This window comes from Panthera pardus, unplaced genomic scaffold (genome assembly GCF_024362965.1).
Source record: "Panthera pardus isolate Hobbes unplaced genomic scaffold, ASM2436296v1 HiC_scaffold_16, whole genome shotgun sequence".
In the NCBI taxonomy this organism is placed as follows: domain Eukaryota; kingdom Metazoa; phylum Chordata; class Mammalia; order Carnivora; family Felidae; genus Panthera; species Panthera pardus.
In genome coordinates, this window is record NW_026526721.1 from 14082659 (window position 1) to 14099517 (window position 16859).

A 16859-nucleotide genomic window follows, 5' to 3' on the forward strand; every position below is an offset into this window, starting at 1 on the left:
ATGTGTTGCAACTACGGCAACTCCTGTGGCTATGGCTGTGGCTATGGCTATGGCTGTGGCTATGGTCCCTATTATGGCTGTAGTTATGGACCTGGCTATGGCTGTGGATATGGCTGTGGATACGGCTCCTGCTGTGGCTATGGCACCAGATATGGCTGTGGCTGTGGCTATGGCTCTGGTTGCTGTGGCTACCGGCCATTTTGGTGTAGAAGATGTTATTCTTCTTGCTGCTAGAACATCACTGTCCAAGACACATTTCCTTCTGAAATGGCATGCTTTAAGGGAGGGCTGATTCATTGATTTATACCCCAAGATTTCTATATCCGATGAATTGCATACTTTCGGTAATTGTGACCCCTAGTTAGCATTTGTATGAAGGCATCCTGTGGCTGAAGGCTATGTGGTATCCTCTGACTATTTTCCAAATGTTAGTCTTCACTTCTATTCTGGGTTCTGTGTTGAGACTGTGGCAACATATCTAAAATCCCACAGTGAGGCAAATCCCTTATTCTCAATAAAAATGTTTCATTTTTTTTCTAACTAATCTCTGTGTTCTTGCTAATGAATGACTCCTTTTTGAGGTGTATGGCATCTCCTGAAACTCGGGCAACAATATATTCCATGAACCTGGGTCTCTTCCTAGATATAATATAAGCCTTTCTTCTCTTATGTGCATTGGAGATAATGTCTTCTCCTATTTCTTGTATCCATAACACCTCAACATAAATCACACTGTGTCAGAACTATGTCCTTGAGGTAACACCGTATCTAAAATGGAGCTGAAGGCTGGAGGGGTAAGAGGAAGAGTTAGGACACCTCTTCAGGAAGTTGTGACACAAGCTCAAGGGGGAGGAAGTATGGCCTGGGTGCTTCAAGGATGAATGCAGTTGAAGAGAGAATTTTTGGGATTAATGAGAAATTGGGAGCTGCCTCTGTTGAGATGTAAGAAACTAAGGAAATGAGAAGCAAAAGAAAAACGTGATATTGTATGATCTGCATTTTGATGGAAGTGCAAATACATTTGTTGGCATATACTGAGTTTCAGTAAATTGATTTAAGTCAATTAATTTCCAAATCGTTTTGAATGTTTTTGAAAGGCAACTGTCACACACCCTGAAGGCTCAGTAGAAAAATTATAGGTGAATTTCTTGCTGTCAGAGTGGTTTCATTCTAGTAGGTTAATAAAACAAAAAGAAGAATTAATTCGGATAAATTTAGAGAGATAATTCCTATGGTGTGAATAAAACAGCATCCTTGAGAAGACTGAAGTATTGAAGAGTTAGTTCAAGGATGTGTTTTGACATGTTCTGTCACATGAACTCATGTCAGTTTCCAGAAATACTAGAAAGGACAGTTGTAAATGTAAAGTAGAAAGAGAAATACATAAGGTTTTGGGTATGATCAGTGGTGCCACGAGTTTTAGTGCAAAAACACAATGGCTAGTGTCTTAAATGCGCTCTCTAATGGAGCAGATATAAAATGAAATTAATAGTTCCAGTTGATTTTCTGAGTTTGAATGCGTACTAATTTGTTGGATTCTGATTTCAGTGTGCTCCTCTCATGTGCCTTTCCAGACCTCTAACATTTAGATCCTACAACAAAAATTGTCTTTCAGACACAATTTCAACAAGCAGAATAAAAGACTCACTGTCTCATCTCCATGACAAGGGTCACTGCACAAAGTCTGGGTCTGAGTACCCTTGGTCCTGGAGACTCCACAACTTGGCCAGTTCCAAGGAAGATGGCTCTGCCATCAAGGTTGTCCTGGAGGGAAACTACACCCAGGATATAATGTGTCTTACTGACGAGGAAAGAGATGTTCTTTCAAGAGCTGGAAATTCTCACAGATGGAACATCTGTAAGTCATTTCTGGGGACTGACTGTGCTCTGGATAAATCAGAGGTGAGAAAATTGTATACACAGGGGAAGTCAATTCCAATCATTACAGTTTGTTGAACATCTAACTTATGGTTTCATTAGGTTCCTTTTCATTGAACACTACCTATAACAGGGCAGAATAGTATTTATTAGGCACGTATCTCATACTTTCTATTTCTAGTAAAGAGTTTATCATTTATGAGGCATATGAGATAACTTGTATATCTGTAGAAATGACTTTGAACACTAACAGATATCTTCAAAAGGTGAAATTTGTGACTGTTTTAGCAATGAACATTTGGGACTTTCGGCTTGAATGAATTGAGAACATTATGACATATATTCACATTCTTATAGATTCTAAGTGATACCAACGTTTGAACATGGTTTTGTTTTAATATGTCTGTTTGTTATTGGCAGAAATATTGAGTTGAGATTATGTGCCAGGCACTATGCTTAGAGCTAACCGATGATTCAAGGACACACAGAAGAAAAGATTTTTTTCTGCCATTAAACATCAGTGTCCCGAGCTCTTAATGGAAGTGTATAGAAATAAAGCAATAAAGATAGGAAGTGTTTTTCATTAGTTCGTGGGTATTGTGACCAGAGAGTGGGTGTTTAAAAAGTATCATGTCTATTTCAGGGAACTCGTGCATTGGAATTTATGGTTTTGAATTTCAATAATGATGGAAAAGTAGGAAAATTAAAGGTAAAGAACATTTGTAAGGAGATATATGTGTTGAATTTGTTGTTAGGGATGACACGTAGTGGAGTGATCAGATAACCCATGAGCAATATTAGAAAAAAAACAGTAGGAAATATTCTCAACCAAAGGAAACATATGTAATAATGAAACTTCTCCGAAAAGGAAATCAGCAGTTTTATTAAAATGCCTGTGGAAGTCATTCAATAAAGGACTGGATGACACTCATTTCTTGGTGTTGAAATTTGAGTGTGGAGTAGAAGAAATGATACCTGAATTTGTACTCGTTTCCAACTAGGATTTCATAGTTGTTACAGTGAAAAGTAGTTTAAATTTGGATTCTGCCTGGATATGAACATAGTGGCCTGGACAATGAAGATAAGCAAAAGCATCACAAACAAATAAACAACATCCTCCCCTCACCCCCCCCCCCCCCCCCCCCCCGTATATCTGGTGATGAAAGGGTTGGACTTTCAGTTTATTTGAGAAGGAGGGGAATCTTTGGACATAGACACGAGTAAAGAGAGAATCTAATTTATAGATGTGAGGCTATAAAGCTAGGTTTCTCGATCTCAGCACTTTTGACATTTTACATGAGGCACTTCAATGGTGTTGAGGGACTTTCTGTGTCATGAAATGGGCATCATCCCTAGCTTTTACCACACAGACCCAGTAGATATCTGTAGCAGGTATCTGGGTGCAAGAAGCCTGGTAAGATGTTGCAATGATTCCAGAAAGGAGATGAATTTTTCTTTCCTTATGGACAGAGGTAGATGTTTTATGAGTGTGGAGAGATCAAGAAGGAGAAATATTTCCTAAAAACCCCTCAGCCTTCTTGTTAAATGATTGGAGATTGTGAACATGGATTTTACTTTTACTCAGAGCACATGATTCTACCGAGAAATGTTTTATGGCAGAATGAAATAAAATGCTCTTCTTTACTAAAACTGAAGTCTCCTTAATAATGAGCTCACGTTGCCCAAGACATTGTTGATTGTTGACAGTGACTGGCACAGCACAGTTGCTTACATATTTGTTGGGTAAGTCAGGGGATGAGTGACATGCTCTGCTAATTACTGACAGTATATAAGGGTCCAAAGCAAGTAGAAGACACGCACTTCACCACATCCTCTCACAACCCACGTGAATTCTCTTCTCTTGGCAAGATGTGTTGCAACTACGGCAACTCCTGTGGCTGTGGCTGTGGATATGGCTATGGCTGTGGATGTGGTCCGTATTATGGCTGTGGTTATGGCCTCCGTTATGGCTGTGGCTATGGCTCAGGATGTGGCTGTGGCTATGGCTCCTGCTGTGGCTATGGCACCGGATATGGCTGTGGCTATGGCTATGGCTCCAACTGCTGTGGCTACCGGCCATTTTTCTATAGAAGATGTTATTCCTCTTGCTGCTAGAACATCACTGTCCAAACCCCACTTGCTTCTGAAACGACACACCTTAAGAGAAGGCTCATTCAAGGATCTATACCCCAAGATTTATATATCGGGAACATTGCATGTGTCATAGAAGATTTGACCTCCAGTAACATTTGTAAGATGGCAGCTTGCAAATTGAGGCTATGAAGTATCATCTAACAGTTTTCCACGAAGTGTTGGCTTTACTCCCTTAATATGGATTCTGTGTTGTGACTGTGGCAAGGTTTCGAACATCCCACATTTGGGCAAATCCCTTATTCTCAATAAAAATGTTTCATTCCTTCTATCAAATGTCTCTGTTCTTTCTTGTGAAAGCCTCCTTTCTTGAGGTGTTATGGCGTGTCTTGAAAATTGGGCTGACAATATATTTCATGTACCCGGGTCTCTTTCTGGATATCATACAAGCATTTCTTCTCTTACATGCATCGATATAATGTCTTCTCCACCTAAGTCTCATATCCCTAACACTACAACACAAATCACACAGTATTCCAGAACTGTGCCCTGGAAATCACACTGTAGGTACAATGCATGTGGAGGGAAAAGACGAGGATGAGGAGGGATGGCATCTCCTGGGAGGTTGTGACAGAAGCCCAAGGGGAAGGGGGTGTGGCCTGATCACTTAAAGGATGAATGTGATGGAAGAGAGAGTGTCTGGTATTCATGAGCAATTGGAAGCTGCCTCAGCTGAAGTGTAAAGAAGCAAGGAAAGGGTACGTTAGAAGCATAGCGTGGTATCATATCATCTGAATTGGATGGATTTGCTAATATATTTGTTGGCATAAAATGAGTTTGAAGAAATTGATTTAAGTCACTTAATTGACAAATACTCTTAAATGTGTTTGAAAGAGAACCATCCTACACACTGAATACACAGTAGAAAAATTTCCTACCCTCAGAGTGTATATATTTTGTTGCTTTTAATAAATATTTTACAAATTAATTATGACAAATTTAGACACATAATTTGCTTGGAAAGAATAAAACAGCTTCCTGGGGAAGAGAATGAAGATTCATTAAATATTGGAGAGATAGTTCGTGGTGGTACTTTGATGTTTGGTGTCAAACGAACTGATCAAGTGGAAAGAATAGCCAGAAAGGGCAGTACTAAGTAGAAAGGGGAAGAGAAATTCATTACGTGTTGGGTATGACCAATGGTGCCACAATTTTCAGTTGAAAAGAGGAAGGAGTAGGGCTTTAATGGTGTCCTTCAGTGTCTTCCCTGGTGCGTATACAAGAATGGGATGAGAAGCCCATCCTTTCTGAGTTTGAGAACCTTCCGTTTGTTGGGGTCTGACTTCAGTGTCCTTTCCTCAGGTGCCATTCCAGAACTCTCACCTTTAGATCCTACAATAGAAAGTGTATTTCAGACTCAAATTCCACCAGCAGTGAAAAACCGATCGCTGACTCATATGCATGGCAAAGGTGAGTGCACAAAGTCTGAGTGTGAGAATCCTAGAGCCAGGAGACTCTAAGCCCTGTCAGAGTCCAAGGAGGATGGCCTTGCCATCGAGGTCAGCCCTGGGTGGAGGCTATGCCCCGTATATTGAGTGTCCTGCTGACGAAGAATTAAGCCTTCTCTCAAGGGATGGAATATATGGGATAGTCTAAATCTGGAACACATGGGATAGTCTAAATCTGATGTGATGACTGAGTGTGCTCTGAGTTAGTCTAGGATGGGTACATCGTACAAACAGGGAAAAGAATTCTAATAATTACAGTTTGTTGAAAATCTATTCATTGTTCCATTATGTTCCTTGTCTTTGAAGGCTTTCTGAAGGAGGGAAGAATATCATCAATTAGGCACGTATATTATAATTTACATATCTAGTGACGTTCTGGTTATTTATAAGGCATAGAGAACATATGGAGCAATGTGTTCACAAACAGACAACTTTATTTATATTTATTCATATATTTCAATTTTTTTCATTTATTTATTTATTTTTTTGAGAGACAGACTGTCAGCGTGGGAGGGGCAGAGTTTGAAAGAGACACAGAATCTGAATCAGGCTTCAGTCTCCAGGCTGTCAGCACAGAGCATTACACGGGGCTCGAACTCACAAACTGTAAGATCATCACCTGAGCTGAGGTTGGACACTTAATCAACTAGCCATCCAGCAACCCCCACACAACTATCTTTAAAGTGTGAAATTTGAGACTCTCTTAGTCCAAGAATATTGGAGATTTTCGGGTTGAATGGAATGAGAATATTGCGATAATATATTGAATTATTTTATAACTTCTAAATGGCACACCAACATTTGAAAACGGCTTTGTTCTAATGCATTTTTTAATTGGACAAATACTGACATGATTCAAATTATGTGCGAGGCTGTACTTTCTCTGGAAAGAAGGGTGCACAGAAAAAGAGACTTTTTTTTTCTGCCATTATGCATCTGTATTCAGAAACCTGAATGGAAAGGTACTAGAAATAATGCAACAGAGCTAGAAAACTTTTTCAATAGGTCGGGAGTATTGTGACAAGAAAGAGGGTGTTAGAAAAGCAAAGTGTGTATTCTAGGGATTTTGTACATTAGAGCTTATAGTTGTGAATTTCAAGAATGGTAGACAAGTAGCGAAAATTAAGCTACAGAACAATTGTAGTGGGCATATTTTCCTTAAACTCCTTGTAAGGGATGAATCACAGCAGAGGGATCACATACCCCAGTCTAAAAGTCGTAGGAAATACTGTCAACTGAAAGAAAAATGTCTACTAAGGAAAGGTCAGAGGAAAGGAAATCAGCAGGTTTATGAAATTCCCGGTTGAAAGCATTCAGGAAAAGACTGGAGGTCCCACATTTCTTTAATGGGAAATTTTAGCGAGGAGGAGAAGGAATGATTTTCCTGAGTATATACCCCCTTCCAGTTTGGATTTTATAGTTGTCACAGTAAAAACTAATGCAAATTTTGGATTCATAAAATGGTGATTGATGTAAAGCGTAGACAACCAAGATGAGCAGAAATATCCCAAGAAACAACTATACAAACAAAAAGCAGAGACACCTTCATTTCTCCCTTCCTTCCTTCCTTCCTTCCTTCCTTCCTTCCTTCCTTCCTTCCTTCCTTCCTTCCTTCCTTCTTATCTTTCTTTCTTCTTTCTCTCTTTCTTTTTCTTTCTTTCTTTCTTTCTTTCTTTCTTTCTTTCTTTCTTTCTTTCTTTTTCTTCCTTTTCCTCCCTCCCTCGTTTCCTTCCTTCCTTCCTTCCTTCCTTCCTTCCTTCCTTCCTTCTTCCTTCCTTTCTTTTTGACTTCATGTCTGGTAATGGAATGATTGGATAAAGGGTTTAGTTAAGAAAAAAAGGAAGTATTTGGTTTTAGACACCAATAAAGAGAGAATATAGAGATGTGAGATTCAAACCAAGGTTTCTAGATCTCAACACTATTGGCATTGTACAGCAGAAGTTCCAGTGTTGTTGGGCTTTGTTCTGATGACTGGAATTAGCATCTTCCCACGTTTATCACACTTGGAGCTAGTAGGTATCTGCAGTAGGTATCTGGGTGTGAGAAGGCAGGCAAAAATTTGCGATGATTCCAGAAAGAAGATGGGAGTTATTTCCTTCCCTATGGGGACAGGTAGATAGTTTAGGAAAGAGGAGAGATCAAGAGGACAAAATTTTCCTAAATGTCCCTCAACCATGATACATAAGGTAAATTAAATGACAACAAGTAGTGAAGGTGGGTACCAGTTTTACGTATGGCACATGATTCTAGTGAGGGAATTCTTTGGCAGAGCAAATTAAAATGCTGTTCTTCAAATGGAACTGGAGACTCTAACAGAATGAAGTCACATTTCCCAAGACATTTATTGATTGTTGACAGTGAGTGGCATACCAGAAGTGCTTACATATTTGTTGGGTATGTCAGGGGATGAATGGTATGTTCTGCCAATTACTGACTGTATATAAAGGTCCAAGGCTAGCAGAAGACACTCAGTTCACCACATCCTCTCACAACCCACGTGAATTCTCTTCTCTTGACAAGATGTGTTGCAACTACGGCAACTCCTGTGGCTATGGCTGTGGCTATGGCTGTGGCTATGGCTATGGCTGTGGCTATGGCCCCTATTATGGATATAGTTATGGACCTGGCTATCGCTATGGCTATGGTTGTGGCTATGGCTACGGCTGTGGCTATCGCCCCTATTATGGCTGTAGTTATGGACCTGGCTATGGCTGTGGCTGTGGTATGGGCTATGGCTGTGGATATGGCTCCCGGTATGGCTGTGGATATGGCTGTGGATATGGCTCCTACTGTGGGTATGGCTCCGGCTGCTATGGTTACCGGCCATTTTGCTATAGAAGATGTTATTCTTCTTGCTGTTAGAACATCACCCCATTGTCCTCTAAATAAGAGACATCTAATGGAAGGCTGAATCAAGGATTCATACCTCACATTTTCTATATCCAGGAAATTGCATGCTTCACAGAGGCTCACACCTCCAAGCAACATTTCTAGAATGGCATCCTGTGCCTCAAGGCTGTGTGGTATCATCTGACTGTTTTCTAAATGTTGGTGTTTACCTTTACCCTGGATTCTGTCATCTGACTGTGGCAATAAGCCTAACACCCCACAGTTGGGCAAATTCCTTATTCTCAATAAAAATGATTCTTTGCTTCTGATATATCTCTATGTTCTTGTTTGTGAATTACTCCTTTTTTTGAGGTATTATGACTTCTCTTGAAAATCTAGGTGACAATATGTTTCATGAACATGAGGGCTCTTCCTTCATATAATGGGAGCCTTTGTTCTCTTATGTGCATCAGAGAAAATCCCCTTTCTACCTGTGCCTTGCACCCCTCATGCCCAGGCCCTCACACCTCAACACAAATCACAGATATTTCAGAACTTTCATCTGGAAATCACACTCTATGTAGAATGGAGGTGGAGGGGAAAGGCAAGGAGAGATGTTACCTCTTTTGGAGGTTGTGAGATAAGCTCCAGGGAGAGGAGGTGTGGCCTGAGTACTTCAAGGATGAATGGAATGGAAGAGAGAGTTTCCAGATTAATCAGAAATTAGAAATGGACTCGGGTGTCTAATGAACCAAGGTTAGGATAATTTAGAAAAAAGATGTGGTATTGTATCATGTGTAATTTAATAGAAGTTCGGATGTATTTGTTAGCATATATTGAGAGTGAGGAAATTGATTTCAGTCACTTAACTCACAAATAGTTTAGAATGTTTTTGAAAGCGAACTATCCTACACTCCGAAGATACAGGAGGAAAATTGTGGAGTACTTTCTTGCTCTCAGAGCGTTGACATTCTAATGGCGATATTTAAAAGTAAGTAGGAATTAGTTGAAGTTAATTTGGAGAAATCATCCCTATGAAGGCAATAAAACTTCTTACTTGGGAAGAGATTGCAGGCTGAAGGATTGAGGAGATAGTTCAAGGAGGTATTTTGACATTTTGTGTCAAATGAACTGATGCCATTTGAACGAAATACTAGAAAGAACAGTTGTAAGTATAAAGGGGAAAGAGAAATTCATGAAGGTTGGGGTGTGATTGGTGGTGCTACAATTTGTAGTGGAAAAAAGCAAGGGATAGTTTGGAAGTTGCAAGCTTACTATTGTGTTGGGTTCTTACCAAAGTGTCTTTTCCTCATGTGCCTTCCAGAACTCTAACAGTTAGAGCGTACATCAGAAAAAAGTGTCTTCAGACTCAATTTCTACCAGCAGAAAGAATGACTCACTGTCTCATCTCCGTGACAAAAGTCACTGCAGAAAGTCTGAGTGTGAGGACACCGGAGCTAAAGGTCTCCATCCACAGCATGGCCAATTCCAAGGAAGATAACCCTGCCATCAAGGTCAGCCTTGGCATGAGGCTATGCCCAGGATATTAAGTGTCCTTCTGTGGAAGGATCAGGGCTTCTGTCAAGGGTTTGAAGTTTCAATATGGAACATCCTAAGTCTGTTCTGAGGACTGCCTGTGCTCTGGGTTAGTCAAGGGTGGGTAAATCCTACAGACAAGGGAAAGAATTCTAATAGTTACAGTTTGTTCAAATCTACTCATTGCTCCATTATGTTCCTTGTCTTTGAAGGCTTTCTGAAGGAGGGAAGAACATCATCAGTTAGGCGTTTACATATCCATATCCATAGAGGGTATGGCTATCCATACCCTTTACATATCCATAAAGGGTCGATCATTTGTCAGGTATATAAGATAACTTGTAGATCTGGAACAAGGTGTTCATAAACTGACAACTATACTCAAAATGTGAGATTTAAGACTGACTACTTAAAATCATTTGAGACTCAAGGTTGAATGGAATGAGATCATTGTGATAATACATAGAATTATCTGGTAACTTGTACTGGCACACCAACACTTGAACACCTGTTTGTTTCAATGCATTTCTTTACTGGGGAAATATTGACGGAATTCAAATTATGTACCAGGCTCTACTTCATAGGGAAAGATGGGTGCACATAAGAAGAGATTATTTTTCTGCCATTATGGATCTGTATTCAGAAAACTGAATGGAAAGGTACTAGAAACAATGCAAGAAAGGTAGGAAACTTTTCCAATAGTTCAGGAGTATTGTGACAAGAAAGAGGATGTTAGAAAAGCAAAGTGTGTATTCTAGGGATTTTGTGCATTAGAGTTTAGAGTTGTGAATTTCAAGAATGGTGGAAAAGTAGAGAAAGTTAAGCTAAAGAACAATTGTAGTGGCTATATTTTCCTTAAAATTTTTGTAATTGTTGAATCACATCAGAGTGATTAGATACACCAGTCTAAAAGTAGTAGGACATACACTCAACTGAAGGAAAGATGTCTACCAAGGAAAGACCACAAGAAAAGAAATCAGCAGTTTTATGAAATTCCCAGTTGAAAGCATTCAGGAAAAGAATGGATGTCACTCATTTCTTTGCTGGGAAATTTTAGCGTCGAGTAGAAGGAATGATCTTCCTGAGTTTATACTCCCTTCCACCTTGGATTTTATAGTGGTCACTGTAAAAATAATGCAAATTTGGAGTCTGCCAGATTCATGAAATGGTGATTGATGTAAAGCCTAGACAACGAAGATAAGCAGAAATATCCCAAGAAACAAACATACAAACAAAAAACAAAGACACCTTCCTTCTTTCTTCCCTTCCTTCCTTCCTTCCTTCCTCTCTCTGTCTCTCTCCTTTTCTTTCTTTCTTTCTTTCTTTCTTTCTTTCTTTCTTTCTTTCTTTCTTTCTTTCTTTCTTATTTCTTCCTTCCTTCCTTCCTTCCTTCCTTCCTTCCTTCCTTCCTTCCTTCCTTCCGTTAATTCTTTCTTCCTTTCTTCCTTTCTTTCTGACTTCATGTCTAGTAATGGAATGATTGGATAAAGGGTTAGTAGAGAAAAAAAGGAATTATTTGGAATTAGACACCAATAAAGAGAGAATATAGAGATGTGATATTCAAACCAAGGTTTCTAGATCTCAACACTATTGGCATTGTACAGCAGAAGTTCCAGTGTTGTTGGGCTTTGTTCTGATGACTGGAATTAGCATCTTCCCACGTTTATCACACTTGGAGCTAGTAGGTATCTGCAGTAGGTATCTGGGTGTGAGCAGGCAGGCAAAAATTTGCAATGATTCCAGAAAGGAGATGGGAGTTATTTCCTTCCCTATGGGGACAGGTAGATAGCTTAGGAAAGAGGAGAGATCAAGCAGACAAAATTTTCCTAAATGTCCCTCAACCATGATACATAAGGTAAATTAAATGACAACAAGTAGTGAAGGTGGGTACCAGTTTTACGTATGGCTCATGATTCTAGTGAGAGAATTCTTTGGCAGAGCAAATTAAAATACTGTTCTTCAAATGGAACTGGAGACTCCAACAGAATGAAGTCACATTTCCCAAGACATTTATTGATTGTTGACAGTGAGTGGCATACCAGAAGTGCTTACATATTTGTTGGGTATGTCAGGGGATGAATGGTATGTTCTGCCAATTACTGACAGTATATAAAGGTCCAAGGCTAGTAGAAGACACACAGTTCACCACATCCTCTCACAACCCACGTGAATTCTCTTCTCTTGACAAGATGTGTTGCAACTATGGCAACTCCTGTGGCTATGGCTGCGGATATGGCTATGGCTGTGGATGTGGTCCCTATTATGGCTGTGGTTATGGCCTCCGTTATGGCTGTGGCTATGGCTTAGGATATGGTTGTGGATATGGTTCCTGCTGTGGCTCTGGCTGTGGATATGGCTCCAGCTGCTGTGGCTACCGGCCACTTTACTATAGAAGATGTTATTCCTCTTGCTGCTAGAACAACACTGTCCAAACCCCACTTGCTTCGGAAATGACATGCTTTAAGAGAAGGCTCATTCAAGGATCTATACCCCAAGATTTATATATTGAGAACATTGCATGTGTCATAGAAGATTTGACCTCCAGTAACATTTGTAGCATGGCATCTTGTGGCTTGACGCTATGGAGTATCATCTAACTGTTTTCCACAAAGTGTTGGTCTTACTCCCTTAGTATGGAATCTGTGTTGTGACTGTGGCAAGGATCCAAACATCCCACATTTGGGCAAATCCCTTATTCTCAATAAAAATGTTTCATTCCTTGTATCAAATGTCTCTAGTCTCCCTTGAGAAAGCCTCGTTTCTTGAGGTGTTATGGCCTCTCTTGAAAATTGGGCTGACAATATATTTCATGTTCCGGGTCTCTTTGTGGATATCATACAGGCATTTCTTCTCTTACATGCATCAATATAATGTCTTCTCCACCTAAGTCTCATATCTCTAGCACAGTACTGCAGAACTGTGTCCTGGAAATCACACTGTAGGTAGAATGGATGTGGGGGGAAAAGATGAGGACTAGGAGGGATGGCACCTCTTGGGAGGTTGTGACAGAAGCCCAAGGGGAAGGGGGTGTGGCCTGATCACTTAAAGGATGAATGTGATGGAAGAGAGAGTGTCTGGCATTCATGAGAAATTGAAAGCTCCCTCAGCTGAAGTGTAAAGAAGCAAGGAAAGGGTACGTTAGAAGCAAAGCATGGTATCATATCATCTGAATTGGATGGATTTGCTAATATATATGTTGGCATAAATTGAGTTTGAAGAAATTGATTTAAGTCACTTAACTGACAAATACTTCTGAATGTGTTTGAAAGAGAACCATCCGACACACTGAATACATAGTAGAAAAATTGCAGATGAATTTCCTATTCTCAGGGTGTTTACATTTTGTTGGTGTTAATAAATATGTTACAAATTAATTATGACAAATTTAGACACATAATTTGCTTGGAGAGAATAAAACAGCTTCCTGGGGAAGAGAATGAAGATTCATTAAATATTGGAGAGATAGTTCGGGGTGGTACTTTGATGTTTGGTGTCAAACGAACTTATCAAGTGGAAAGAATGGCCAGAAAGGGCAGTACCAAGCAGAAAGGAGAAGAGAAATTCATTACGTGTTGGGTATGATCAATGGTGCCACAATTTTCAGTTGAAAAGAGGAAGGAGTAGGGCTTTAATGGTGTCCTTCAGTGTCTTCCCTGGTGCGTATACAAGAATGGGATGAGAAGCCCAGTCCTTTCTGAGTTTGAGAACCTTCCGTTTGTTGGGGTCTGACTTCAGTGTCCTTTCCTCAGGTGCCATTCCAGAACTCTCACCTTTAGATCCTACAATAGAAAATGTATTTCAGACTCAAATTCCACCAGCAGTGAAAAACCAATCACTGACTCATATGCATGGCAAAGGTGCGTGCACAAAGTCTGAGTTTGAGGATCCTAGAGCCAGGAGACTCTAAACCCTGTCAGATTCCATGGAGGATGGCCTTGCCATCGAGGTCAGCCCTGGGTGGAGGCTATGCCCAGTATATTGAGTGTCCTGCTGATGAAGAATTAAGCCTTCTCTCAAGGGATGGAATTATCACACATGGGATAGTCTAAATCTGATGTGATGACTGAGTGTGCTCTGAGTTAGTCTAGGATGGGTACATCGTACAAACAGGGAAAATAATTCTAATAATTACAGTTTGTTGAAAATCTATTCATTGTTCCATTATGTTCCTTGTCTTTGAAGGCTTCTGAAGGAGGGAAGAATATCATCAATTAGGCATTATATTATAATTTACATATTTAGTGACGTTCTGGTTATTTATAAGGCATAGAGAACATGTGGAACAATGTGTTCACAAACAGACAACTTTATTTATATTTATTCATATATTTCAATTTTTTTCATTTATTTATTTATTTTTTTGAGAGACAGAGTGTCAGCGTGGGAGGGGCAGAGTTTGAAAGAGACACAGAATCTGAATCAGGCTTCAGTCTCCAGGCTGTCAGCACAGAGCATTACACGGGGCTCGAACTCACAAACTGTAAGATCATCACCTGAGCTGAGGTTGGACACTTAATCAACTAGCCATCCAGCAACCCCTACACAACTATCTTTAAAGTGTGAAATTTGAGACTCTCTTAGTCCAAGAATATTGGAGATTTTCGGGTTGAATGGAATGAGAATAATGCGATAATATATTGAATTATTTTATAACTTCTAAATGGCACACCAACATTTGAACACGGCTTTGTTCTAATGCATTTTTTAATTGGACAAATACTGATGGAATTCAAATTATGTGCCAGGCTGTACTTCATCTGGAACGAAGGGTGCACAGAATAAGAGACTTTTTCTCCCAGCCATTATGCATTTGTATTCAGAAACCTGAATGGAAAGGTACTAGAAATAATGCAATAGAGCTAGAAAACTTTTCCAATAGGTCAGGAGTATTGTGACAAGAAAGAGGGTTTAGAAGAGCAAAATGTGTATTCTAGAGATTTTGTGCATTAGAGCTTATAGTTGTGAATTTCAAGAATGGTAGACAAGTAGCGAAAATTAAGCTACAGAACAATTGTAGTGGGTATTTTCCTTAATTTCTTTTAATTTTCCTTAAATTTGTTGTAAGGGATGAATCACAGCAGAGGGATCACATACCCCAGTCTAAAAGTAGTAGGAAATACTGTCAACTGAAGGAAAAATGTCTACTAAGGAAAGATCACAGGAAAGGAAATCAGCAGGTTTATGAAATTCCCGGTTGAAAGCATTCAGGAAAAGACTGGATATCCCACATTTCTTTGATGGGAAATTTTAGCGAGGAGTAGAAGGAATGATTTTCCTGAGTTTATACACCCTTCCAGCTTTGATTTTATAGTTGTCACAGAAAAAGTAAGGCAAATTTTTCATTCATAAAATGGTGATTGATGTAAAGCATAGACAACCAAGAAGAGCAGAAATATCCCAAGAAACAACCATGCAAACAAAAAGCAGAGACACCTCCATTTCTCCCTTCCTTCTTTCCTTCCTTCCTTCCTTCCTTCCTTCCTTCCTTCCTTCCTTCCTATCTTTCTTTTTTCTTTCTTTCTTTCTTTCTTTCTTTCTTTCTTTCTTTCTTTCTTCCTTCCTTCCTTCCTTCCTATCTTTCTTTCTTCTTTCTTTCTTTCTTTCTTTCTTTCTTTCTTTCTTTCTTTCTTTCTTTCTTCTCTCTCTCTCTCTCTTCCTTCCTTCCTTCCTTCCTTCCTTCCTTCCTTCCTTCCTTCTTCCTTCCTTTCTTTTTGACTTCATGTCTGGTAATGGAATGATTGGATAAAGGGTTTAGTTAAGAAAAAAAGGAAGTATTTGGTTTTAGACACCAATAAAGAGAGAATATAGAGATGTGAGATTCAAACCAAGGTTTCTAGATCTCAACACTATTGGCATTGTTCAGCAGAAGTTCCAGTGTTGTTGGGCTTTGTTCTGATGGCTGGAATTAGCATCTTCCCTCGTTGATCACACATGGAACTAGTAGGTAACTGCAGTAGGTATCTGGGTGTGAGCAGGCAGGAAAAATTTGCAATGATTCCAGAAGGGAGATGGGAGTTATTTACTTCCCTTTGGGGACAGGTAGATAGCTTAGGAAAGAGGAGAGATCAAGCAGACAAAATTTTCCTAAATCTCCCTCAATGATGATACATAAGGTAAATTAAATGACACTAAGTTGTGAAGGTGGGTACCAGTTTTACATATGGCACATGATTCTAGTGAGAGAATTCTTTGGCAGAGCAAATTAAAATACTGTTCTTCAAATGGAACTGGAGACTCCAACAGAATGAAGTCACATTTCCCAAGACATTTATTGATTGTTGACAGTGAGTGGCATACCAGAAGTGCTTACATATTTGTTGGGTATGTCAGGGGATGAATGGTATGTTCTGCCAATTACTGACAGTATATAAAGGTCCAAGGCTAGTAGAAGACACACAGTTCACCACATCCTCTCACAACCCACGTGAAATCTCTTCTCTTGACAAGATGTGTTGCAACTACGGCAACTCTTGTGGCTATGGCTGTGGCTATGGCTATGGCTGTGGCTATGGCCCCTATTACAGCTGGAGTTATGGACCTGGCTATGGCTGTGGATATGGCTGTGGATACGGCTCCTGCTGTGGCTATGGCACCAGATATGGCTGTGGCTGTGGCTATGGCTCTGGTTGCTGTGGCTACCGGCCATTTTGCTATAGAAGATGTTATTCTTCTTGCTGCTAGAACATCACTCTCCAAGACACATTTGCTTCTGAAGTGGCATGCCTTAAGGGAGGGCTGATTCATTTAATCATACTCCAAGATTTCTATATCCAAAAAATTGCACGCTTTCAGGAATTTGTGACCTCAAGTTAGCATTTGTATGAAGGCATCCTGTGGCTGAAGGCTATGTGGTATCCTCTGACTATTTTCCAAATGTTAGTCTTTACTCCCTAATCTGCGTTCTTTGTTGAGACTTTGGCAACATATCTAAAATCCCACAATTAGGCAAATCCCTTATTCTCAATAAAAATGTTTCATTTTTTTCTAACAAATCTTTGTCTTCTTGCTTGTGAATGA

At 39.7% G+C, this 16859-nt stretch overlaps 5 protein-coding genes across 5 annotated transcripts; all 5 read left to right on the forward strand.

Moving 5' to 3' along the window:
* Positions 1–544, forward strand: LOC128777388 (keratin-associated protein 6-2-like). The gene has a single exon (XM_053904201.1). It carries the CDS (start codon positions 1–3, stop codon positions 232–234), a length of 234 nt encoding a protein of 77 aa, XP_053760176.1. The 3' UTR covers positions 235–544.
* A 3170-nt stretch (positions 545–3714) lies between these two features.
* On the forward strand, positions 3715–4149 carry LOC109260482 (keratin-associated protein 6-2-like). The gene has a single exon (XM_019438713.2). The coding sequence runs from the start codon at positions 3748–3750 to the stop codon at positions 3991–3993; it is 246 nt and encodes an 81-aa protein (XP_019294258.2). The 5' UTR covers positions 3715–3747; the 3' UTR covers positions 3994–4149.
* A 3811-nt stretch (positions 4150–7960) lies between these two features.
* On the forward strand, positions 7961–8529 carry LOC109260485 (keratin-associated protein 6-2-like). Its single transcript, XM_019438717.2, has one exon. It carries the CDS (start codon positions 7998–8000, stop codon positions 8337–8339), a length of 342 nt encoding a protein of 113 aa, XP_019294262.2. The 5' UTR covers positions 7961–7997; the 3' UTR covers positions 8340–8529.
* A 3465-nt stretch (positions 8530–11994) lies between these two features.
* LOC128777389 (keratin-associated protein 21-2-like) lies at positions 11995–12259 on the forward strand. Its single transcript, XM_053904202.1, has one exon. It carries the CDS (start codon positions 12032–12034, stop codon positions 12257–12259), a length of 228 nt encoding a protein of 75 aa, XP_053760177.1. The 5' UTR covers positions 11995–12031.
* A 3993-nt stretch (positions 12260–16252) lies between these two features.
* On the forward strand, positions 16253–16813 carry LOC128777390 (keratin-associated protein 6-2-like). The gene has a single exon (XM_053904203.1). It carries the CDS (start codon positions 16290–16292, stop codon positions 16521–16523), a length of 234 nt encoding a protein of 77 aa, XP_053760178.1. The 5' UTR covers positions 16253–16289; the 3' UTR covers positions 16524–16813.
* Positions 16814–16859: the final 46 nt, after the last annotated feature.

Coding starts and splice junctions, on each gene's coding strand:
- LOC128777390 (XM_053904203.1), top strand. CDS start 16,290: ATGTGTTGCAACTACGGCAACTCTTGTGGCTATGGCTGTGGCTATGGC.
- LOC109260485 (XM_019438717.2), top strand. CDS start 7,998: ATGTGTTGCAACTACGGCAACTCCTGTGGCTATGGCTGTGGCTATGGC.
- LOC109260482 (XM_019438713.2), top strand. CDS start 3,748: ATGTGTTGCAACTACGGCAACTCCTGTGGCTGTGGCTGTGGATATGGC.
- LOC128777388 (XM_053904201.1), top strand. CDS start 1: ATGTGTTGCAACTACGGCAACTCCTGTGGCTATGGCTGTGGCTATGGC.
- LOC128777389 (XM_053904202.1), top strand. CDS start 12,032: ATGTGTTGCAACTATGGCAACTCCTGTGGCTATGGCTGCGGATATGGC.